The sequence below is a fragment of the Pezoporus flaviventris genome, unplaced genomic scaffold (genome assembly GCF_033815535.1).
Source record: "Pezoporus flaviventris isolate CSIRO_AGI_PZ_B2104156 unplaced genomic scaffold, CSIRO_AGI_Pfla_v1 ptg000066l, whole genome shotgun sequence".
In the NCBI taxonomy this organism is placed as follows: Eukaryota; Metazoa; Chordata; class Aves; order Psittaciformes; family Psittacidae; genus Pezoporus; species Pezoporus flaviventris.
Window position 1 is genome coordinate 27061636 of NW_026892614.1, and position 26082 is coordinate 27087717.

The window sequence follows — 26082 nt, forward strand, 5'->3', positions numbered from 1 at the left end:
CAAGATTTTGTTCTGGTCCCTGAACCATTTAAGGAGAGGCCCAGAATTTAAAAGTATTAGCTGGAGAGAGGCATTGAAAGGGGATTTGCCAATGGGATTCACGGATAATCCAGGCTTAACAAAGGTGTAGGAATGAAGAGGGACATCAGCAGCTCTCTTTTTACTGATTCAGGAAGGTGAGCCTGCATTAGTTTAGATTTGCAGTTATTCTTCCACATGCTAGAAACCTAAGTAAGTACTTTGGAAAGACTTATGCTCATGTTCTTCAAAATGTGGTTGCTCAGAACTATTAAGACACAACATCATTTTTTTCCAGTGATGGATAAGTGGAATGTTCAGGTCTCTACTGTAAAGAATAGAAAACTTCAGCATCTATACTTAATATCAAGAATTTCTTATGACTCCTTTTTTTTTTTCCTACAGGAAATTTGAAGACAGTCATGCCTATTAGATGCTTAGAAGATGCAGGTAATTGCTTTATTCTAAAAAAAAAAAACCAACCCAAACAACATCAAAACATATATTCCCATTATCTGTATGTTTTCCTGCACTTTGCTTATGTTTCTTCAAGCCAAATTCAATTTTCCTGTTACAGGAATGAAAAGTATTCCAATATCTCTAACACTGCTCTTTTTTATCCTTTTCCTTGCTATTTTAATATCATGACAGGCTTTATAATTCTCAGTGTTTCATCCAGAAAATTTCATGTGTTTGGATAATATGAAAGCAGGAAGCCTACATTGTTCTTCAAATTCAAATGCTGTACTTTTCTATGAAAATCATCTCTTTGAGCTTTTCTTCTTTATAATAGAGCTGTGGAAACCTATTGCATTTAAACGTAGAAAGTACATGCATAGCTGGATGGAAGTGTTTCGACACTGAAATCATAAATGCTAAAGTCACATAAATACAGTCATAGCTCATTTCTGTAATGCATGTTTTACCTCTAGCAAGACATTCTCACTAAGATTTAATTAGTGATTGGAAGATGGAGGTGTGGAAAGGTACCAATGGTGCTGTATTTGGAAAGCTTATTTGATACCTTTTTTGAGTGTTTAAAAGTAGTTTAAAAGGGTGATAAACACCTTCTTGTAAAAACAGTTAGATGATCTAAGGTAAAAAGTGCCTCACTTTAGCCATCTTATGAAGTTGATATATACTCCAAGGTAGTTGTCTAGGATTTCTGCCTAGCTGACAGTGAGAAACAGGCAGCTCCATCATGGAGGTACCTGTGCATAAACATCCCCTATGTTTGAAGCAGCCATCATAATATGTAAAGATTCCTCTGGAGGTACTGATCACTCTCCTCTGACAGTACTAATCACTCTCCTCTGACTTCAGAGGAGGGCCCGGTGACTAAAGTGCATGTCTGAACTGTAGGTGGGTAATACTGAATAAGGTAATTCTCACCCATGGTGTTAGGACTCTGTTCTCAGCTGTGATTTGCTATAAGACCTGTGAAAGTAGGTGGTGGACTTTCTGAGAGTTAAGCCCTTAAACTATCATCTCCAGAAAGCCTTCCCATGCTACTGTTTAATTTGGAAAGTGTAGATCTCTGTTTTCTATTCCTAGGGCTTTTATTGAGTAGTGATTATGCTTGTGTGCAATCTCTGGAGCCAGACTTCACTGTGTCTGCTCACAAAAGGGAATTTTGTGAAATGTAGTTACCTTTGCTTAAGTCCCTCAATACTTTTCATGTAACGCTTAATAGAAGAGCAACTGACTGCATCAATGTTATTTAGCATGGCTGTATTAATTGGTGTGTGGGGTTTCTTTGTTTTTGATTTTTCCATACAGATAGCTGTGTCAAAATGGAGGAGATGAAGCGAGCTTTGCTCTAGTAGATCACAAATATTTCTGGGTCATTCTGCATCTCAGTATTTAATAACAATGGAAAATGTCCAAATGCTATAACAAGTCTTTGAAAATACATAATAAATGTTTAGGAAAGTTCCTGCCATGAACAGAACTGTATAATACTCACATTAGTGTACAGACACAAATCTAATGCCTATAGACTACTGCGTGGAAAGTTCCAAAGAGAAAGAAAAGTCTGTGAATTTGCAACAGCCCTGGAAAAATGGCAGCAACAAAACTTTAAAAAGCACAGCTTTGGACACACTCCATGTATCTGCACAGCTTTCAAGTGAACTAGCACTTAAGACCTTGTGTAACAAAATGGACTCTGGGGACACAGCTGTAGGGCAAAAAGCTACCTCAAGGTCTGGAGAAACTGCTAAAGTACCAAGTAGATGGAGGCAAGAACATTCAGCTGTTATTAAGATGAGCACTTTTGGCAATCAAGAAGTACAGAGGCAACCACAAATAGATCACGAGCAAATAGGAAACACAGCATCAGCACAACTTTTTGGTTCTGGGAAATTGGTATCATCAAATGAAGCTGCACAGCAAGTCACAGAGAAGCAATACTCACAGCATCGTCCAAGTCCTTACTCATGTCAACATTCACTTTCTTTCCCACAGCATTCATTGCCACAAGGCTTCTTGCACAACATAAAGCCACATCAGAGCTTGGAAGGCCCTCCGTGGCAGTATCCTAGCCATTTGCAGTCAGTTGCTTCAGAGGACTTGTTTCCTTTTCATATGCATAGCCATAGCGGAGGTTTCTCCAGGAAGAAGATTTCAAGTTTGAACCCTGCATACAGCCAATATTCACAGAAATCTTTAGAACAATCAGAAGATGCTCACAAAAAGGAACACAAACCCAAAAAGCCTGGCAAGTACATTTGTCCTTACTGTAATCGGGCTTGTGCCAAACCTAGTGTACTTAAAAAGCATATTAGGTCTCATACTGGGGAGCGACCATACCCTTGTGTTCCTTGTGGTTTCTCCTTCAAGACGAAGAGCAACCTTTACAAGCACAGGAAGTCACATGCCCATGCAATCAAGGCAGGATTGGTACCTTTCACAGAGTCAGCAGTCTCTAAATTGGACCTAGATGCCAGTTACATTGATGTGGAGGCTGAAATACATTCAGATGGCGAGCAGAGCACGGATACTGATGAAGAGACCCCACTCCTAATGGAAGGGTCTGACAAACTGAGCCCTGTCCCACAGCTCCCCCTGGACATCGGTAGCAGGAGCAGTTTTCACTCCTCCATGGAAGAGTCCTTGGTGGGGCCAATGAAAGTGCCCATTTTGATTATCCCTAAAAGTGGAATTCAGTTACCCAGTGAGAGTTCACCATATATTGGCTCTGATATGTTGCAAAACCCGTCCTTAAGTACCAAGTCTGATGACTCTCATACAGTTAAACAGCGACTTGCACTAAGACTGTCAGAGAAAAAAGGGCAAGATTCTGAGCAGTCGTTAAACCTCCTGAGCCCACACAGCAAAGGAAGCACTGACTCTGGTTATTTTTCCCGCTCAGAAAGTGCTGAGCAGCAAATTAGCCCACCAAATACTAATGCAAAGTCTTATGAAGAGATCATCTTTGGGAAGTTCTATAGGATTAATCAAAGGACAGCACTAACAGTAGCCACAACAAATCAGGAACACAGTTTAATGGGTAGAAAGGGCAAAGCAGAGCCATTACCTCTTTTAAATAACAGATTAGATATCAAGATGCTGGAGGAACATATTACTCAGCTGACTCCAAATAAAGAAGAACTCATTGACTCCAGTAATTTGAGCACTATTAAATCTACACAAGTTTATCCAGGCGGCAGTATAGAATCTAAGCAATCCCAGACCACTACATCATCCATCAAAAATGAATCCAGTTTGTACCAAGTCAGTCTCCAGGGTGACATGCCTGTCCTTCTAGAGCCTCCAGTAGATTCCTCTCCTCTTATTAGAAGTAACTCCATGCCAACCTCTTCTGCAAACAACCTAAGTATTCCCCCATCTCTGAGAGGAAGCCATTCATTTGATGAGAAGATGACTGGCTCAGATGATGTATTTTATCCTGGGACAGTGGGAATATCCCACCAAAGGATGTTGAGAAGGCAGGCTGCCTTTGAATTGCCCTCTGTGCAGGAGGGACACTCAGATTCAGACTATCATGGAAGACCAGGGAAAAATATCATTATTGCTTCCAGTAGACAAACAATAGGTGACAAAGGACCATTCTTAAAAGAGAAAACCTTTTATGACTATGATGCCAGTGGAAAGCACTACAGAAAGTGGGAAGAATTTGAAGCTCAGAAGCAGAGCTACAGGGACTCGCCATCCTTAGGAGGTATGAGCAAGGTGGGAGAGTACTTTGTTGATCCATTCGGACAATCCCAGGCAGTGCCATCCATGCTTGGAACAACTTTTGAAAACAGAAAGCGCAGGAAAGAAGAGAGTGTTGGAGATGAGGAAGACAGCCCCATGCTTTGCAGCAGTACTACTGGAACCACTGGGGGAATTCAGCCTTTGGACTTAGATCCCAAATCCCAAATTCAGGATGTGCCAAGGAGTGGGTTTGCCCTTCAAGGTCTGGACAATGCTGCCCATTGCCATGCTGAGCGTTTTGAAATCTGCAGGCCTTACTTGCAGTCTGGAAGCCCGGCTGCTTCTCTGGAAGACTCACCCTTAACTGCAGAACAAGAAAAGACTGCAGAATCACTGGCCAGAAAGCCCCCTGGAAATGTCATTTCTGTCATTCAGCACACAAATTCATTGAGCAGGCCAAACTCATTTGAAAGGTCTGAATCTACAGAAATTATTGCATGCCAGCAGGAAAAGATCTATTCACCACCTGAAACATGTGAAAGTGAGATTTGTGAGTCCCCAATGAGCCCAGACCGAGCTCCACAAACAGAAACTGCTGAAACCAGTAAGCCATCTCCATCCCAGCAGCCTCAGCCATATCATATGCAACCTAGGCTGGTTCGCCAGCACAACATCCAGGTACCTGAAATTCGTGTCACAGAAGAGCCAGATAAGCCTGAGAAAGATAAAGAAGTGCAGAGTAAAGAGCAAGAGAGACCCACTGAAGAATTCCAGTGGCCTCAGAGAAGTGAAACCCTTTCTCAACTTCCAGCCGAAAAGCTACCACCCAAAAAGAAGCGTTTACGACTGGCTGACATGGAGCACTCCTCTGGAGAATCCAGCTTTGAGTCCACAGGTACAAGCCTCTCTCGCAGCCCTAGCCAAGAAAGTAATTTGTCCCACAGTTCAAGTTTCTCAATGTCCTTTGAAAGAGAAGAGAACATGAAGCTCATCACACCTTCCAAACAAGATGAGTTTGGAAAACAGTCTGAGTTTTTAACAGTTCCAGCCGGTGCTTACTCACTTTCCGTCCCTGGGCATCACCATCAGAGGGAAATGAGACGCTGCTCATCTGAACAGATGCCCTGTCCTCATGCTGCTGAAATCCCAGAGATCCGAAGTAAATCATTTGATTATGGGAACCTGTCCCATGCCTCTTCAGCTGGGACACCCACTACGGCACTGTCTCCATCCCGAGAAAGGAAGAAATGCTTCTTGGTTCGCCAGGCTTCCTTCAGTGGTTTTCCAGAGATCTCCCAGACTGATCAGAGTACAGAACAAAGTATAAAGCAGGAGCAGATGGAACATGCACAGGCTGGTCTTCGCTCCTCCCAGCTTGCCTGGCATCACTCTCCTTCCTCTGTACTTCACCCCATTCAGGTAGATGACTCTGGAAAACAGGCTATTGGCTCCTGTGCTCAACTTAGTAATAGCTCATCACACCTCACCCAGCAACAGGCTCTTCTTGCAGACAGCTCAGAAATGTTAAGGACTTCCTTGATCCAACAAGCACCTTATATTCCTAGCAAACATCCATCAGAGCAGCAGCAGCTATTTGCACATCAGGAAAAAGTCCCATTTGACCCTATTCATAGCACCTTGTTTCAGTTCTCCTATCCAGCTGTCTGCATGGTTCACTTACCACCATCTCAGCAGCCTGTCTTGTGGCAGTCATGCACAGAACCTCTACACTTCCAGCATCATTTTGTACAACAGCTGCAGAAATCTTATGTCAAACAGCCTTTCCAAACAGATGCTCCTCCAAGTTATCACCTGGAACATGTACCAGAGTATATTAGCAAGAAATCAGCTGATTATGTGCATGCTAAAGAGCAAGCATACCAGCATTACTCAGGAACATCTGGGCAGTATTCAAAAAATACTCTTGCTAAGTACCAGTCAGACCATAGCATTAAACCAACAGATACCTCCTCTGAGCAGCATCTTCAGACAGATTTTGACTCCCCAAGTGATGGATCTGTACAGTCTTTGCCAGGAACAGTTGTTCCTGTCAGAATTCAAACCCATGTGCCATCTTACGGTAGTGTCATGTACACAAGCATTTCCCAGATCCTTGGACAAAGTAACAGTCCTGCAATTGTAATTTGTAAAGTTGATGAGACTGTTTCTCAAAGAACATTGGCAACTAATGCAACCATGCAAGGAATTGGATTTAACATAGCTCAGATGTTGGGTCAGCATGGAGGGCTAGAAAAGTATCCTTTGTGGAAAGTGCCACAGACATTACCGCTAGGACTGGAGCCACGAATTCCCCTGTGTTTGCCTTCCAGTTCAGACATGGCTTCTACCTTGGGAGGAGGCAAACGAATGCTTTCACCTGCCAGCAGCTTGGAGCTCTTCATGGAAACCAAGCAGCAGAAACGAGTCAAAGAAGAAAAAATGTATGGGCAGATAGTTGAGGAACTAAGCGCAGTTGAGTTAACTAACTCAGATATAAAGAAAGATTTCCCAAGAGTGCAGAAGCCTCAGCTAGTACGGCAGAGCTGTGCTACCGAGCCAAAAGAAAGTCTGCCATCCATGTCATCCTCATCACCACTGTCGTCCTCATCATCCCAAGATTTCCCACCTGTGAGCATGCCAGCACCTGATGCTTTCCCACCGAGCAGGGAGAAACTTTCCAGTTTTGATTCCACGTCACCAGGGCAGAAGTCCAGTGGCCCTTCGGAAGGAAGAGACTCGCCAGAAGAACTGGATGTGGATGAAACAGCTTCAGATATGAGCATGAGTCCACAGAGGTCTTCATTACCACCAGGAGAAATTCAGCCAGAAGACCAGCTGAAACATCAAAAATTGCCTCTTGGGATGTTAGTCCAGGTGTCATCCAATGGCAGTGGGAAAGTCACAGGCTCAACCATTCTCCTGACAGACGCAGCAGATTTTCAGCAGATCCTTCAGTTCCCAAGTCTGCGCACTACTACTACTGTGAGCTGGTGTTTCTTAAACTATACAAAGCCCAATTACATACAGCAACCAACCCTCAAATCTTCAGTTTATGCTTCATGGTGTATAAGTTCATGTAACCCAAACCCATCTGGGCTAAGTACAAAGACTACTTTAGCGCTTTTAAGGTCCAAGCAAAAAAACACCACGGAAATCTACACTCTGGCTGCTATGCATAGACCTGGAGCTGGTAAACTGACATCATCAAGTGCATGGAAGCAGTTTGCTCAGGTAAATAAGAGGTTTTAATAAAATTAAATTTGTGTATCTTTAGTTGAGAAAATATTAGTAAACTATAAAATGTAAGCTAGTGATTTTTTTAAAGAAAAAGATTCCCCATTGGGAAATGGGACATTGACATCTTCCCATGACAACTTTTGAGCTTAAATTTACTCTTCTGCAAGCTCTGCTACTTCTGCTGTCTCTCTCTCCATTTTCAACATCAGATGTAAAAAATGAGGCTTTTAAAGTCCTCCCTTCATGTGTGCCAGAGCCTGGTTAATTATCTCCTTTTATTTTGTCCTTTGTTTTTGCCATGTCCTGATTCAAACAGTATCAGGCACAAACAGTCATTTGCATTCGTAATTAAAGATTAAGTTAAAAATTAGTAGGGATCTTCAGTTCCATTTAATGTCTTTTACATACTTACTCTTCCTCACAAACTAAGCATTAGATAATGGTGCCAGGGAAAATTCTGTAATGGCAATAAATTACTTTCTAAAGTTTTTCCACCTCTATTTCCCAAGATATTTTTTTTTTTTTTTTTTCCTGAGGAAAGATATGGTGCTGTCTTTTCTGTCAAGACGCGTAAAAATTTGTTCATGCTGCCCTTTATCTTAGTTAAATTAAATGGGGCAAATTAATTCTTCTTATAGAGTTCCATCAAAATGAGAGTTTGGCTTTTACCTGGAATGTTACTTGAAATGAAGTGTGCGTTTATTGTGTGCTCCAGCAGTAACACCCTTCCTTGACTTTGTTCTACAGATGAAACACGAGCCATTCTTCTTGTTTGGCAGCAAGCTTGAAAAGAAAGTAGTGGGGAATATTATAAAAGAAAGAGTAAAAGGAGACATTCATGGAGATAAAGACATTACATCCAAACAAACTGAGCCGATACGAATTAAAATCTTTGAAGGAGGGTAAGAAAATACAACTGGAAATTTCAAGCTCAGCCTGTCATTTTAAAGAGATTTGAAAATTAATATGAATGAGTTCCGATGTGAACAGTCTCCTGTATTCCTGCCATGTCCTGTAGCTCCCAAATCTCTTCTTTTTTGTGTATATGTCAGTCTTAAAATAAACCACAGGGTACCTGTATACTTACTCTTGGCTCTACTTTGCTATTAGGACAGTTATATTTTCTGTCTGTGTGAGAGCACTCACTCAGAATTGTTACTTTCATTCCTTAGGTCAAAAAGAAATGGATAAACAGTTAACATTTAATGTTTGCTATACCATTTCTTTGTATTTAATGGCTTCAATGAGGTTATCTTTCCATTTTGAGATTCTGTGTACTTTCAAGTATTTGAATGGGTTAGCTAGGCATGCTTACTCTTAACTCTTGTAATTTTTTATTATTTACTGAAATTAGATTTTGGAGATAAAATGTGAGATGACAATGAAATCTATGCCTAATCCATAGATCTGTCATGTATGGTTGATAAAACTGTGTTTAATTTTACCATGGCTGTCTGTCACTCAAGTGATAACAAAACAAATAAAAGAGAGGAAAAAAGGAGACCCGAAAACCCATTAACATTGTTTGGAGGCGTGTGAAGCTCGTTATAAAAAGCAATGGAAACGGACACTTGTTTGCCTCAGCAGTATAGTCTAAAATGGAAGAAACTGTCTAGTTTCTTTTACAGAATTCTGACACGATGCAATTAATATGCCAGTTGTCAGTAGTGAATAGTCAGGTGGCTGAACAAGATGTGTTTTTCTGTCTTACCAAACTCAGATGGTCTCACAGCACTGTTTCACTGAGGTAACTAAACAGGTCAGGATGGAGAAGTGAAAAATTTGTACATACATTTCCTTTTCCTGTCAGTTTGTACCCTGTAAAAATCTCAGTTGTCTTTCATTAACATCATGTGTTTTAGTTTCATTTGAATAGTCTCCACTAAATTAACATTGGCATTTCTCTGTAGTCTGTAACACTGAAGGAGTATAGCCTACATCTCGCCTGAAAGACTGAAAATGTTATTTTGGAGATTGTTGTAGGTATGCTGTCCCAGACACCCTGATCCTGGCTGTTCTCTGTAGTTGTACTTTGTCCCAGTACCTAAGCCAGTAGTCTGGCTACACAAGAGTGAACCTAAGTTTACAAGAAGTTTAAAGAGCTGCTGCTTCAACTACGCCCACTTTCGAGTATAAAATTTGCCTGTGTCCCACTGTGTATCATTTCTGAATTTGGATCACCCAGCTGAAGATAGTCTGCACTATGTAAGCTGAGTGATGAGAGGTCAAAAGAGTAAAAGTGTGCTAAGAAAAGCAACTTAAAGGAGGATTCAGGTCCATGCGAGCTGCTACAGATCACTCTATAAAATGCATTTACCATCTAATAACTTCTTTAAGAAACTTTGTATGTTACTTGCACCATCTCAGGTTTCCCTGTACACCAATAAGGTCTATGAAACTGTGTAAAGTCATATAATTTACATCTCACCTAGAAATGCCTTCTAGTAATACATAGCTATGTTTAGATACCCCTTTGAGTAAAACAAAACATAAGAAACCTTGATGTGCAGATTAATTTTGAGGGGAGTGGGACACGGACATACACATAATCTGTACAGTAGACTGGGACTTCATCAGTAGAAGCCTATGACTTGCAAAGTGAATGAAATGCTGTAGTATTAATCATAGAATCACAGAATAGTTTGGGTAGGAAGGGACCTTCAAAAGTTATCTAGTCCAACCCCTGTGCAATGAGCAGGGGCATTATGGGTCCGTTCTTTCCTTATACATCATCATTTTATTGTACATTTTATAGGAACTATTTGTGGAAGGGTAGAATCATTCTTTTCATTAGTTTGGCTATTTTTTAAATGGATTTAATATTCTTTAGATATTATAACTATGTCTTTCATTGTTTTCTGTCCTGATCTTTGCATTTGTCTTCCTCTTTAGGTTTTTGTTTATGACTTCTAACAGCTAGTTTTTTCCATGCTTGTTTGCTCTTGGCTGTTTAGAGCTGTTCTGTTCTCCTCTATTCTGCTCTAATCTCACCAAGCTCATCTTTGTATCATCTCAGCATGCACTGAAATAGTGCTCTGAACTGTGCAGCAAATGTCTGTCATCTTTGTTTCATGTTTTCTCCTCTGGACAGACAAGTGCACATGGTGATATCTTGTTTCAGCAGAGTGTTTTCATTTTGGTTTTCGTTTGACTTGGGGAGTGGATTTGCTTAAGCTTCTTGACTGCTTTCATTTTGTAAGCGTGAAGAAGGCAGTTCAGAATCCATAGTGGAGAAAGACCTGCAGTTGTCAGTTTTCAGTTGGTGGGGAAGCCTGTCCACCAGGCGGGGAAATGCAGCTGTGCAGCTGCCTTGTGCCAGAGGAGTGGAGAGCTCGTATGGCAGATGGGCGGAAAGCAAATAGATGTTGCTAGGGATGAGTGAAAAGCTGAAGGAACAAAATGAATGGGGTTGAGGCTAAAAGTGTAGATGTCACAGCACAGCACCACCTCACTGCACCAAAGCCTGTCGTGCCCATCCCAGCAAAATCAGGCTGTAAGGAGAGATGAAAAGAAGATAAAACTGCAGTCTTTCAAACAATATTGGGCATTTTGGAAGAAAGCTTGGACATAGCTGATGAAGCAGGGGATAGAGAAGTGACTAGGAATTATTAGCATGTACATATGAAGGAGAACTTGGGAAATGGAGCAGACAGAAAAGCAGAATCACAGAAATGCTAAACAAAAAAATCCTGCTAGAGAGATAGCTAGATATTAAATGACATTAGACTGTGCCAGTTTTGCCCAATGAAGGAAAAGGGAAAGGGCCATCTTTATTGGAAAGGAGATGAAAAAAAAAAATGTATTTAGACATCTACGTTTTAAAAAGGAGCGGATGCGTTTAGATGTTTTCCAACTTGTTTGGAAATGGCCTTTAAGATCATTAAGTCCGACCTTTAACCCAGGACTGCCAAGTCCACCACTAAACAATGTCACTGAGGAATTCATCTAAACGTTTTTTGAACACTTCCAGGGATGGTGATTCTGGTCACTTCCCTGGGAAGCCTGTTCTAATACCTGATCACCCTTGTTTAATAGATAACAAGATGGACATAAGAACAGGACAGTGTTTTATGTATTTCTAAGATACTAGTTTCAGTATTTATATTGCCATCGATGTAGCTGAACATACGGAAGAAGTGTTCATCTAAGAAAAGCACACTTGAAAAAAGTTTCAGCTCTGTAACCCCAAAATTTCCACTTGCTTCTTGTAGAGTTATCATCACATTAACAGAATCTTTCACGTAGTCCCTTATTTATTTAAAGCACTGACAGTACCAACGGTATCTTGTGGGCTGCACATCCACAGGGTGACTGAAAGTACTTTGTGCTTCTTAGGTAGAGGGCAATGGAGGACAGAGGGCAGAAAAAATGTTATTTCTCAGTTCTTGCAATTTCTGGATTTTATTTAGGGTGAGTGAGGATGAAATTCTCCCCCTAGGGAATGCCCTGTGCTTTTCAAACCTCAGAACAGCTCCCCTGGGCCCTTTTAGATTTCATTGTTAACAATTTATCATGATAGTAAAGGCAATATACACCTTTAAATAGATTTCCATATCTTATTTATTATCTAACTACACACTATGTAATCAGCAAAAAATAGCATGGAATGCTTACGCCTGTGCTAAGAAAATTTCTTTTAACAGCTTTCTGCTGAGTATGCAGTTTGGAAGTTTCCCATTTTATTTCTGAAGCAGCACATACCTGAGTGAACTCAGCTTGGTGTCCCTTAGGGAGGGATCCATCTTCGGGAACTTCAGGCATCTGTAGTGAAATGCATGTCTTTGCTAGACATCTGCATTCCCTTTATGCTTAATGGGGAGAAACGGGAATTTTCAGGATGTGATTTATCTGATCCCAAGGGATAAATACACTAAAATGGTTAAATGGACGGTGACATAAAACACTGTTTTCAGTGGTGGTAGATGCCTGCATTGTACAAGACTACAGTTAACTGAAACAAATCCAACCTGCAGACTTGTATTTGGAGTTGTGCTGTGTCTGTAGGAATAATAGCTAATCTGTTTTCTGACAAGGTGTTTATACTATTCTTACAATCTAACTCTTTGGTCTCATATTGTTAAAACACACTTGGGACCAGTGCATTCCCTGAAAGGCAAATACTTTGTGAGTTCCAGACTGAAAGTTCAGTAGTTCCTATGGACTTATGCAAATTTGTTTCGATTAGATGTATACAGGATCAGGATCAGATGCATAGAGGGGATGTTTATGCATGTATGTGACCTGGAGTCTCTGTGATTTAAGTGCTTGCTCCTTTCCAACAGGTATAAATCAAATGAGGATTATGTCTATGTCAGAGGTCGTGGCCGAGGAAAGTACATTTGTGAAGAATGTGGAATTCGTTGCAAAAAGCCAAGCATGCTCAAGAAACATATCCGCACTCATACTGATGTCCGGCCTTATGTATGCAAGTTGTGCAATTTTGCCTTCAAAACTAAAGGTACTTGACCCTTTTTGCTGAACTCTTGCCACTTCCCAAACAGATCTTGAGCTGTTTTGCTATCTGGGCTCCAAGCACCCTTTGCAATCAAGGAGAGAATTTTCCTCAGAACAAAATTATTTTATACAGGACTTCATCAAAGAGGTTCTTCTCTTCTGTTTAATTGATCCAGGGATTTTGCATAGCTTCATTGCGAGCTATAGGCTCTTGACTGGTCCATATGTCTGCAGAGAAAATGTAGTAGCATAAGAACCACCCTTACCAATAATACTTTCTGCCAAAAATGTTACATGGTGCAAATTTTGATTGCAGCAACACTTAAATGCTACCAGGATAATACTCTTGTTATGACATAATGTAGAAGCAGAGCATCAGCTGCTGAGGAAAACATGCCTTCACGGGCTTTACAGTGGGTCAGTTTCAAGTTTATAAATAATGTATGTCTCCCAGATGGGCCACTCCATCCACTGCGGCATTAATTATGAATAGAGATCTGATAGCTTGTGTTCACATGTATTTATCAGCCCAGAAAAAAGCTTCCATTTGTCACGCTGAGGCCACAGATAATTATATTCTTTGGAATCTGGATATGTGTTGCAACTGTCTCCTTAAGAGAAAAAAAAAATCTTTTATTTTGGTAGCATTTCTTTGTAGCACAGCCCAAATGAGTCTTAAATTCTCAGTTTCTTCACTTCCCTTTGGTAGACAAGGGAAATGGATTCTGGTCCCAGTGCGATGAATTTACTTGAAGAGGGAGAGAGGAAACTGAAGGAAATTTCTCCCAAGATCCCAGCGCAGCTTCATGGCTGTTTTGAGGATTGAGAATTGTAATAGTTTCCATGACTCCAGCACTTCTTCCTCTGCCAAAGATGGGAATAGCTGATGGATGGTAGTAGACCCATCAAAATAATTTAAGATGAGAACTTTCATGGGGATGTAGAGACAAAGACAAGGAGCTGCTCGTTTGTAGTCCCAATAGACCATTTGGTGAGCTGTTCTTGGATCATTGTTTACATTTGACATCGCTGGAGGAATGGGCCTTGAGGAGGGACTTGAAGAAGGATTGTGGTTTTGCAGCTGTGTTCAGAGAGGGCATTCCAGGCAGAAGAGATGGCATGGAAAGAAATGTGAAATTGCTTGCTGAGGCTGGCATTTATGGCAGAGAAGAAGAAACAGGGAGAAGGTGGCATGCTATTGCACAAGAAGGGCATGAGTAGGAAGAGACTAAGTGACTAAGTTATTCACCTTCAAAGTACAAGAAATGTTTAACTGATGATTACTGCTTACGAGCAGTTGTCAGCCTCATAACTAGTGTTGCTATTTTGCTTGGACCTTCAGAGGTACTTAGGTTTTCAGTGTACACCTTGAGCACTTAGCCATGCAGAGGCACCAGTGGCCAAGTTAGACTTTTCATGCAGGCACAATAAAAAACTCCTTTTGGGAAGAGAATTAATTTGAACTAGCTGAGACTGAAAGTTGCAAATGTGCCCAAAGTGGCTTATTGATTAGAGCTATATTCTTTTATCTCCAGGTTGTGCTCAATATTCTTTGCCATGAAATGTCTCTTGGGGCCAGTCTCAACCCAGTTTTCTTGTCTGTGAAAAAAACAGACCAAGACAGGCACTCCAGAAAGTCAATAGTCTAGTGTTAGATTGCTCCCTCAGGGGAACGGGAGATCTGATTTCAAATCCCAGCTGTGTCTGGTTCAGATTCGTACTCCAAAGTAGGGAGCTGAACCTGGATTTCCCGCATCCCAGGTGAATGCAGTTAAGGACAGCTCCTCCAAGTCCAGAGATTGCAGGTAGATGGTAAACTTGAAAAAGAAAGTCTCCCATAAATGTCTTTTTTTGTGGGGTACTTTTCCTTCAAAGTGCTTTGAATATGCTGAACATTTGGAACCTACATATGAAGTACATGGAAGAGCACTCAGCTTGAAAGTACCACTGTGAAACTAGGAGTGTGAGCCCTGAATGGCTGGTGTGGACTGGATTTACTTTGATGCCCAGGCAGTCTGTACATACCACCAACACTGAGCGCAGGGATAGATAACATCAAAAAGAGAGTTTTTTAGCTTGCTGGGGTGCCTAAATGCCATGTGGAAAATTGGACAGATGCTTATATTCCTCTCAGGCCCTGAGTTTAAGTTTGACTTTTTTTTAATACAAAAACCCACTCTCATTAAAACAGGCTCTGAGGGCAGTGGGCTGGATGAGTCAGCCCTGTCTGTTGGGTTTTTTTCTTAAACTAAAAACCCCCATCTGCAGCATAACGAAGTTAAGATACACCAAAACCTGACTTGGAGAGTGATCTTTACTGTTGTCCATTAATTAAATTAATCTCTGACCCATAGGAAATCTGACAAAACATATGAAGTCTAAAGCACATATGAAAAAATGCCTGGAGCTCGGAGTATCAATGACATCCGTAGATGATGCTGAAACTGAAGAAGCAGGTATGTCAGAATGATTTAATTTTAGTTGGAATGGCCTCTGGAGTATGCAAATAACTCACTGCACTTTAGCACAGTGGATGGCATGGGAAAATATATTAAAAGTATTTGGGGTATTTTTTAATTAAGAGGCATATTTTTAATAAACAGGAAGTATAAAAAATAAATCCAATCCATGTGTCTGAATTCCATTTTGTATTAAGATACATGAGGAGGAGCTAGAAATAAAAGTAGGATCTGTCATCTTCTATCTCATACAAAGTTCCTAATCTTTTTGATTTAGATATGAGAGGTGGGAACTTTTAGTGAAGTTGCAAGATGGGATAGGATGAATTTACTTTTTATACTTCAAGTATAGATTGTAAAGTTATTACTATGAAAAATTATGGTTTGAGAGTATGAAGAATGTCGTTATGCAGCCATCCCAGATGAAAAGCATCTAGCGATGGCAGTAGGTGTCCTGGGTGGGGAATGAATGTGGTGGAAGGTGTAAGAGATGGGGTATGTGCTCACCATTTTGACTTGCTGTGGCTCTTTCAGAAAACATGGAGGACATGCAGCAGGAGGCAGAGAAGAGTAGCAACCTAGCAGGCCTGTCAGCAGAACACCAGTTTTCTGACGCAGAGGAGTCAGACGGCGAGGATGGTGACGACAATGATGATGATGATGAAGATGAGGATGATTTTGATGATACTCAGGGAGACTCGACACCAAAAACCAGATCAAGAAGCACCAGCCCACAGCCCCCTCGGTTCTCCTCCCTGTCAGTGAACTCAGCTGGGGCATCACAGGGGGCTTCCCCTGAGGGCTCCCTTCCTGTGGGACACTCCTCCCTCATCAGTTACTTGGTCACCTTACCTAGCATTCAGGTTACTCAGCTTATAACACCAAGCGACTCCTGTGAAGACTCACAGATGACAGAGTATCAGAGGTTTTTCCAGAGTAAGAGTACCGATTCAGAGCCCGATAAAGACAGGTTGGACATACCCAGCTGCATGGATGAGGATTATGTGGTTTCATTAGACCCTAGTTCATCTCCGAGGGACCTCTCACCTTCCAGTCAACAGTCATCACCCGGCTACGATTCTTCACCCTATAGAGATAACTCACCAAAGAGGTATTTAATGCCAAAAGGGGATTTGTCACCCAGAAGGCATCTGTCACCCCGAAGAGATATTTCACCCATGAGGCACCTTTCCCCACGGAAGGAGGCTGTGCTGAGGAGAGAGTTATCACCAAGACGGGATGTGTCACCAAGACGTCACTTGTCACCAAGGAGACCAATGTCACCAGGGAAAGATGCATCTGTTCGAAGAGATTTATCTCCTAGGCGAGAGAGGAGATACATGGCCTCTGTTAGAGCAGCATCTCCACGGAGGGGCTTATACCATAATCCAGCATTGTCCATGGGTCAATATTTACAGTCCGAATCTTTTCCAGTGGGGCATTCAGTAAGTATGAAAGAATATTTTCACTCCTGTTATCAGAAACAGTATACTTTCCTAACTTGTGCACGGTATTTTCAGCTTTTTAGAAGAAGAAGGCATAAGCTTTGAGCCCTGACGGGATGTCCTGGAACAAATACAACAAATTTGGAATAGACAGGGACCACGTCAAGCTGTTGATTCAGTTAGTTGCAATAGAGTCTGTCTAAGTGTTAAATTTTCACTCGGTTCAAACCTGAGTAGCTCCATTACCTTCAGAGAAGTTAGGCTGGCTTACCTTAATTGCCCCATTTTTATTATATTCATTATATATATTGTATTATATTATATTATTTTTAAGTGGTCCAGGAAGTTTATATGGCATTTGGGGCTTGTTTCTTCACTGTAAAACCTTTTACTTTTCAGACCGTCAGATGGGATCGAGCCCAGATCAGGACTTAAGGCCCTGATGCTGCAGTGTAGTGCCCATCACTGAGTATTGTTTAATGGAATAAAAATCTAAAATAAATGGAACCTCTGGGAAAACAGGGTGCCCATTGAAATCAGGATCTGGAGTTTAAAGGATACTATTGAGTAAGGATACAGGAGCAGGCAGCTGTCTGCCCTGCAGAAAGTGCTATCACAAACTGTCCCTGTTTTGGCAGGGACAAAACCATCTGGGTGGAAAGGGAGATATGCAAAACCTGCACAGCTGCTGGTCTGTGCCGTTCCGTTTTGGTAAATCAGCTCTGTGAAACTGCCGTCTTTGCACTTTTAACTGGTCCTAGCATTCACAAAATACTCTCTCCACAAATAGATCTGGTCTTTAGAGTTAAGGAGTGGTCTCACTATATATTATTTAGTTATTTATTTAGTATGTTCCCCTCACCGTGCTTGATGTTTCTGCTGCTCTCTCACTGCCAGCCTCACCACCCCGTATGTGTGGGTTTAACCCAGGCAAGCTATGAGAGGCTCACACTGCCCCAGGGCTCCTGCCTCTCTGCTCTCCTCCTGGCAGGGCTCTCTCATCCCTGCTTCCCCATTGACAGTCTTCTTGGCTCTTTGTGTAGTCTTTGTGGTGCTTCTCAGGCACAAGATGCCACCAGCCTGGAATATCCGGAAGTGGCTTCCAGCTTTTCAGGAGAAAAAGGGAAAGCTGCAATGTGAGCAGCCATATGTGTAGATAGTCTCCCACATCTTGGACATGGGCCCATGACCTAGTGAGTTGTTGGAGAGAGTAGCAGAGAGGGGTGACTGACTAAATGGCCCTTGAGGAAGGGCATGCTGAAACCCTGCCGCACTCTCATAGGGATGATCACTGTGTAACAGAGAGGATAGAAATCCTGCCAGCAGTTCTACCAACAGAGTAAGGAAGTACAACAGAGGATAAAGAGCCACCAGTCATGATGTCTTAGTATCAAATGGAAGGGATTATGTGAGATGCTACAGCTGACATTGTGCAGGGACTCCCAGTCCCTAATGTCCACATGACACATTTCCACTGGTATCCTGTAGCAGAGATTTTGGATGTGTCATAATGCTGGCAAAAGGGTATGTAACAGTCACCCTTGGCCATCTGACAGTTCTTGCTGTAATGTTTGCCTTGTGTGTTATACACACCTTCCAGCAAGGCGTTTAACACATTGTATGGACTCTTTTAGCACCCTTAGCTCCTTCTGTGGAAAGTCCACCATGCCAGATGGGCTTTTAACACTTGTTTTTGAGGTTTGATCAGCCATGTGGCAGTGAAAAACTCAATGTAAAAATCATTTGTCGTACAGAAAGTGTTGGTAACTCAGTGGCATGTTGAGTATTCTGAAAGAGAATTCCAGACCTCAGTACCGCCACCTGAATACAGACATCACTGTAAGTGGAGCCCAGGCAAATTTAAATGAGGAAATGACAAGTGAGGATGATGGCCCATCTTAACAAGTGACTGCAAAGAAGGAAAGACTGATTCCTCGCCTCTTGATGCCTTTCTGGAAGACATACTTTAGCCGAACAGTAGTTGAGTTTAGGTGAAACACGAGTTATTATACACAGTGTGTGGGAAGACAAATAACACCTGAGCTTGCTATAAATGAAAGCTGTCAGAGAAGAAAAAAGGAATAAAGGCTGTTTTTCACTTTCAGAGAAGTGAAATCCAGCAAATCAGAACACGATTAGCAACTGTATCAGTGATGCATGGGCCAGCTTAAAGTCATGCTTCCTCTTTCAGAGCTGTATTGGGTTCCCAGTCCTTGCAGGAATGAAGGTGGGTTTTGTGCTTCTGGTGCCTGCAGTTCCCAGAAGAGGCCAGTTTTCTTTCTTCTCCACTGAAATCAATGTGTTTGTTCTAGTTACTTCAGCCAGTGCTGATGTAGTTCCCCTTCATGTTGTTTCCCCTTGAATGTTCATGAGTTTTGGTGGTCTTGTGCAAAGAGCTTGTAAAGTGCTCCAGCATTGAAAGTACCACATAGGAAGCAGTTGAAATAATTTCTTCAGGAAGTGGAAAAGAGCATGGGGAAAGTAGCTGTTTTTGTTGGTTGTACAAAAATACAGAAAAACATACCTCTTTTTCTTTGGCAGTTAATAACAGGACGCACTCTTGCAACAGGTTACTTTCTGCAAAGTAGCCTGAGGCTCTGGTTGATGCTGATGGACATTTGGCTTTGGCAAATCAAATTGGCATCTTTAAATGTAAAGGCAGATCCTAACTGCTCTCCAGATACATTCATGATCTTCTCGTCTGCCAATGCTAGAGGTTTTTTGCCTTTCTGAGGAGGCTGGTGCTATTATTGAAGGGCTCTGATTCTTCTCGCCAGTCATTTTCTGCCAGTCCTGAGCAAGGAAGAGATGGGAAGGCTGCTTTTGAACGCTGCACCATGAATGCCTTTCTGTTACCATTTTAGTTTAGATCACGCAATGTCTCTTGTCACATTTGTGGTGCTTTGACCCACACTGCAGACCAGTCTTGGAGTAAGTGACCTGGATTATTTTCAGCTGAAATTAAATGGAAAAATGTGCTCCAGGAATGCAGCAGGTGCACTTAAATTTAAAGTAGGTATTCAAGTGAGTGAGAAGAGACCGTGTCAGGTTAGTCCAAAGCAGCCTTCCCCTCCAACCCCACAACATGTATATTGTTAACGTGGGATCCAGCACCAACAGTTCTACTCTGTTCCTGATTGTCCCCACTCCTAGTGCACCCTGCTACTTCCCAGCATGGACCAAAGCTTTTGCCTGTTCTTCCATTCCCAGAGCTAGACAAAATGAGTCTTTGAATATATCTTGCTATGAGCAGTCCAAACTTGTCTGTAGGAGGTAGCTTCTAGGAGGTAGTGCATTTTAGCTTGTGCTGCTGTTGCACATCTCATTTGTTTTGAAGTCTGAAATATTCAGGAGAGATGAAGGCCACCTCTATATCCACTTGCAAGTCAATAGTACTTAAGATCCTTTGATCATCCCAGACATAAGGATATTAAATCCCTTCCCAAGCACTCAATAGTTTATCATCTTCAGCGTTCCTGTGCAGAGAGCCAGTGTAAAACACTTAAAGTCCAGGTGAACTGTAAATAGGTCCACTGGTGTATGTGGGCTGTGGTGGTACATTCTTAGGACTGAAGACTGAGCTGATCCTGAAGCTGAAGTCCACACGTATTTATAGTCATTACGTCAGTAATATGCTGTATTATTGAATTTAACAATAGAGTTCAACATTTTCTGGTTTTTAACCTTTAAAAGCCTCAATTACATTAGGATGTGGTAATCAAAGAGATTGTTTTCCACTCGCCATCTTTTTGTAGGCTGTGGGCTGGGACATCTGTGAAGTGTGCTTGGCTTTGAAAAGCAATCTTCCTCTTAATCCCCTGTGGCCTGTTTTGGGTCATGTACCAGATACAGGGTAAACCTACCTCATCACTGGGACCTTTGAAGCTGGATATGTCTTTGCTCAGGGGTGTGATGTGGCAGTCTGGCCTTATGACCAGGTCAGAGAGTTTAGTGTAAAGCTGCTACAGAATATAGTTGCTTGGGAAATTGTATGTCACCTGGAGTTGGAAGGAAATAGGCTAAATTGCAACAAATGCGAATGCATAGGAAACAAGCTATATTCCCATCGCCTGACAGAGTAACTTGTCTCACTGCACTGCACTCAACCCCTTCTGACTGCACTGCAAAAAGATCCTGTGACTTTTTGCACTGTGCTCAGTTGTGGGATCTAATACCCTGTCAACAGAATAAAATCTTTGGATTTTCAGGATGTTCATTAAAAGTAGGCAACTCCTCTAATAGTCTTTCCCCATGAATATGTATATGTGTGTCTGTTTGTAGGTATAAAAGTGCTAGCTATTGGTAAAGGAAATAAAAACAGGGCAAGAGATACGAACAGTTATTATTGCCTGTAACCATTTATGCTGGCCATTTCCAAACTCATCTGCCAGAGCTAGAGAAAGATAATCTGATATGTGCTTAGCCAGGCTTGGAAGGCATCCAGTGGGCATGCACACACTGTCACTGTCTGCGTGAAAATTAGGCATATGAGACATATATTGGATGATACTGCTGATCTCAAAGCATGCAGCAGTTTCTATCGTATTAGCCACCTATATCCAACAAGGACAGACTGTTTTCCTGTTCCCTTTTGGAACTGTGGTAGGGTACAACATGAAGTCAGTGTCTTCCTCAGTTAGAGATTTCTGTGTGACTGAGTTTGTTCTTTGATGAGTTTTGCTCTCCTTTTTTTTGGTTGCTTTTGCTCTATTTCCCTTAGCCCAATTTCACATGAGATGCAATAGTGATAAATGTCATGGCTTAGGAAGCAACTGAGAGGACAGTATGACAGAAACAGCTTGACAGACAAAAGACAGGGAAAAAAAGGAGGCAAGCAGCTGTGCAGAGGTGAGGTTAGTGATAGGAAGGACTGACAGGGTAGGTGAAGTATGTTTTGTGGCTTGGCAACTGCAGTTTATTCTGTAAATTTTTCCCCATTCAGCTGTATGTGCTGTCACTGTGCTTTCTTATGACAGTTTCTCTTTTATGAGACTCAAGCGTCTCACTTTCTGAATAGGACAATTCCCAACATAGATTAGCCTCTGAATAATAGCATCTCTTAAGTTTGTGTCTGATGATTATGGGTCACCCTTCCTGTCCCAGCTTTGATTTATATCAAACCAGACAAAGCATCTGAGCACAGTGAGATTGAGCCCCTGGGTAGCACAGAAACTGAATCTTTAATTGCCCCTTAAACCAGTTCCCCAGGATGGGGTCAAGAGGTTGCTTAATGCCTGGAGAGCTAGGATTTCCCAGCAGTGAAGTGCTGCCACTTAAATGAGTTGGCATTTAGCAGTGCAGTCCTCAGGCTGCCACACCAAGTCTGTGGTAGCAGTGCAGCTGTGGGGCAATTGGTAGGTGTCTGGACAATTTGCAGAGCAGAGATAAGCATGTTCATTCATTTAATTTCCTATGGGAGTCCCTGAGAGTTATGTGGCCAAATCCCACACATAATTATGAAGAAGTCATCTTGCACTTCTGTCATCGTTATTTCTCTGGTCAGCAATAAATGATACTTATTCATCAGATGGAAAACAGATTTTAAAAGTTAAGAATGAAAACAAGAGAAACCCAAAAGCCCAGGGCACATTTAACACTGGGTGGAGATGGAGCTATTTGTTCTTCCAAGCCAGGAACTAAGGGGAAGCTACTGAGAATGTCAATATTGTGAGAATGATTTTTATTAGCCATCACAAAATCCCTCATTCTTCTCAATCCCATTATGAGTGGTGAATCTCCCTGCCACAGAACCATCATTTTCACTCACAGCTTATGTCTGTGCTTTTGTTATTATTTATTGTTTACATTATAGATAGGCCAGAATGGCGCTCCATTGTCGTAATGGCATTGTCATAATTGGTCCTGAATTCCCATGGAAATGCCCATCCCCTTTCATCAAGGATTGGGTAAACCTTGTGGGGAGCAAGTGCCTTCTCTGAGGCTGCAGGGTCTTTAGCAGGCAGAAAGTACCTACCTGGAGTCAGATTTTTTCCCGTGCTGCTCATCAGCATGGGAGTGTTTGGATGTGTATTTCTCTGCAACAAGGTATTGATACCCAGTGTGGACTGCCAATACCAACACAGTTTGCACAGTCCTCTAAAAGGGCCAGATGGATCTCCTGGCCAAATTTCTCCTGGGGAATGAAACTCTATCTACCCCAAATTCTCTCTACAGTTTCAGTTGAATATAATGCTGTTCACTTCCTGACCTAAATTGCTGCATTGTATTGCTGAACACTTAACTAGCTGCTGCCTTTCACCTCAGAGGTATGAGGCCTGTGGGGCTGAGCTAAGCAAAACCACCTCTGTGTTTTGGATAAGCAATTAGTGGAGTTTTCCAAATGCTTTGGGATCTATCCGGATGAAAGGTGCCGCATGAATGGGAGGCTGTGTTAGACAGGAAGGCAGATAGGTGGTTTGGCAGCCGGACAGGAATTTTGCAAGTAGCAGTGCTGACATTTCTTTTGTTTTTTTCTGGTTACAGAGAAGGGGGTTGTCTCAGGGGCCTTACTTCAATGTGTATGGAGAAAAAGGAGGCATGGAGCACCGCAGGTCTAGCCAGTTCTCTGAAGATCCGAGTGACTACGTCTTCAGTCATCTTCCACTACACTCCCAGCAACAGATCCGAGCACCCATCCCCATGATGCCTATCGGTGGTATCCAGATGGTCCATTCAGTACCAGTGGCCCTTTCAAGTTTACATTCTCCGTCCACTCTGGCCCTGCAGAGGGAGTGCTCTGAGGATAAGCAAAGAGGAACTGCAGAAATCCTTACAAAAGAATCGTATAGTATTTCTAAGCACCACGAGAAACGTACCTCTCCACACAGCTTGCACCTCACCGCTCCCTCCAGTGCGCCCTCCTCTTCGCTGCAGTTGCTGGCGCAAAGCACGTCAGAGGACAGTGTTGTAGCTACCGAGAGGGAGCAGGAGGAGAACATACAGACTTGTACAAAAGCCATAGCCTCTCTGCGAATCGCCACAGAAGAAGCCGTTCTGCATGGGGCAGAGCAGCCTCACCAGAAACCCTTAGAAAGTGCACATTTTAGCATTAAACACTTTAGTGGATCTGAGCCGGGCCAGCCCTGTGCCTCAGCCACCCATCCTGACTTGCACGGTGGTGAACAGGACAGTTTTGGTACATCACAGACTGCATTAGCGCATCCCACCTTTTACAGCAAGAGCTTTGTGGACGTCCGGCAGCTGGGCTTTCACAGCAGGAGCGACCCCCCATCAAGCACACAGGAAAGAAAAGAGCTGTCATCTGAGAAGAGCAAGCCGCATTGATCTGAGATGCATGGTGACTTTCACCCGTACATTTACCCCACTTCCTTCTTTTTTTTTTTTTTTTCTAGAGATAGAAGTATTCAACTTTACAGCATGCCTGTTCTAAGTTACAGTAGTTTGCTATTATATATACTTTTGTTATATCAAAAGAATTAGATAAAATAACAAGTCATCATGAGCCTGACCAAAACTAAATTTGAAATTCTTATTGGGTCTGGTACTTTTAAATTGTACAGATGTTTGTGCCTTTTCTTTACTTTGCTTATATTCTTATAAGCATTTTTTTAGCAGTAATTTGTACATATTTTAGAATTTGTGTATCTGCTTTGTAATAAATGTAATTTCTTTCCTTTTTTGGACACTTGGATCTAAATGATGTAAAGCAAAACAGCATCAATATATGTGAGGTTGCACTAAAACATATTTTTATATGATTAAAACTGAACAGCTTTTATGTACAGCTCTGATTCTGTAATACTAATATTTATTTACTTTGTTTCATAAATTGTAAATTTTTTTCTTAATGTTGTGAATTGCTTTTCTATGTGAAGCATGGGATTTACTGTTGCGTAATTAGAACAAAATGTATATTGTAAAACAAGATATTTAAACTAGAGTATCTTATCTTATTCTGCACTTATGCATTAGTTAAAAAAAAAAAGATAAAGGATGTATCAGTCAGTTCTTAACTCTTGTAATTTTTTTTTGTCTCGTTTGCCGGATTGACTATAACTTAAGTGCTGATTGTGATTTTAAACTGATAGTACCGTAAAGCATTAAAGTAAAACAATGTGCTATTGTGAGTTTTTTCAAAGCTTTATAAAACAGTTATATATATATTAAAAGTATTTGGTCTTATGTGAACATGTTGATCTATATATTCCTTTAAAAAGCTATGGGAAAACATTCCACCCCATGTACATACGTGCATCACTGGTGCTGTCTGTCTAACTCACCAGGACAGGCGAGGTTTGCTGTGCTGCCAGGCACGGGGCCAGGGCACTGCTGACTGCCAGGAAGAAGAGTCCAGCAGCAGGGTGGCGAGGTCCGTATGGCCGCATGGGGCTGGGTGAGGAGCCGGCCCGCTGGCTGGACAAGCGGCATCCCGCCGAGCCCCAGCAGTCCCCTGCTCGCCAGGGCTGACTGTGGGGAGTAGCTGTCATTCAGAGCTGCCCTGAAGTGTCAGAGAGGGGTTGGAGTGGGGAGAAAAGGCGTTTTCTTGCACTTGAACACCACAGCTGGTCACTCCCTACAGCGGTGCCTGAGTCAGCTTCAAGGGAAGCTCCCATCCTATCCCACTGATGGAGGACCATGGCCCTGCTGGTGAGGCAGAGAGCTCCACCACCCTGTCTCTTGGAGGAGTGGGATTCACAGGCAAGAAAGTCGCAGTCTTCCAGAGCAGGGTGTCCATCTGGATTGGGCTTGCTCCAGGGGAAAGTCAGGTGGAGCCCAGGCTTGTGTTTGAACACATGTGGTGGGTTACCACTACCACCAGCAGCATGCGTGCGTGCACACATGCACGCACTCACACACACACACACGGAGATGAAAGAAACCCAACGACCTGGATTATATTTTGTGCTATTTAGTGGATTATAAATCTGTGAAACCAAGTTTGTATATTGACTTACAATACATTTAAGGAGTGTTCTTTAAAAAGAAATAAATATACAGTTACATGCATGAGGTGTCTAGTCTTCATGTGTTCTTTGAGTTTTCCAAGTTTATTGGCCTTCCAGTATATTGTAAGAGCCTTTTTATTCCCAAGTGTTGCTTTCCTGCACAAGAAGAGCCCTTAAGAATGTGGGCAGCAGCAAAAAAATATGGATCCTATTTTGTCCTCCTCAGATATTATCAAACTAGACCAGTTTATTTCTTCAATAATACCATGTGGGGGGAGAACCACAGCTGGTATGTTGTCGTAATACTAGCATGATGTCTTATGACTAGTGTAATACCATAGTGGACAGTGACTGCTTCTAACCATTAAAGGTTAGTTTCTCATACCCATTGCAGTGTTCCTA

The 26082-nt window shown here is 42.0% G+C and overlaps 1 protein-coding gene across 6 annotated transcripts in view; it reads left to right on the plus strand.

Annotated features, from left to right (window-relative positions):
- The window catches only part of HIVEP2 (HIVEP zinc finger 2), a 104703-nt gene extending 78962 nt beyond the window's left edge, over window positions 1–25741 (plus strand). For all 6 annotated transcript variants that reach the window (XM_061471684.1, XM_061471688.1, XM_061471687.1 and 3 more), the window contains 7 exons: window positions 424–468; window positions 1798–7410; window positions 8164–8318; window positions 12699–12874; window positions 15225–15326; window positions 15864–16774; window positions 23258–25741. In XM_061471684.1, the coding sequence (XP_061327668.1) occupies window positions 2008–7410; window positions 8164–8318; window positions 12699–12874; window positions 15225–15326; window positions 15864–16774; window positions 23258–24058 (7548 nt within the window). In that variant the 5' untranslated portion in view covers window positions 424–468; window positions 1798–2007 and the 3' untranslated portion in view covers window positions 24059–25741. The remainder of the gene's footprint in view (window positions 1–423; window positions 469–1797; window positions 7411–8163; window positions 8319–12698; window positions 12875–15224; window positions 15327–15863; window positions 16775–23257) is intronic.
- Window positions 25742–26082: the final 341 nt, after the last annotated feature.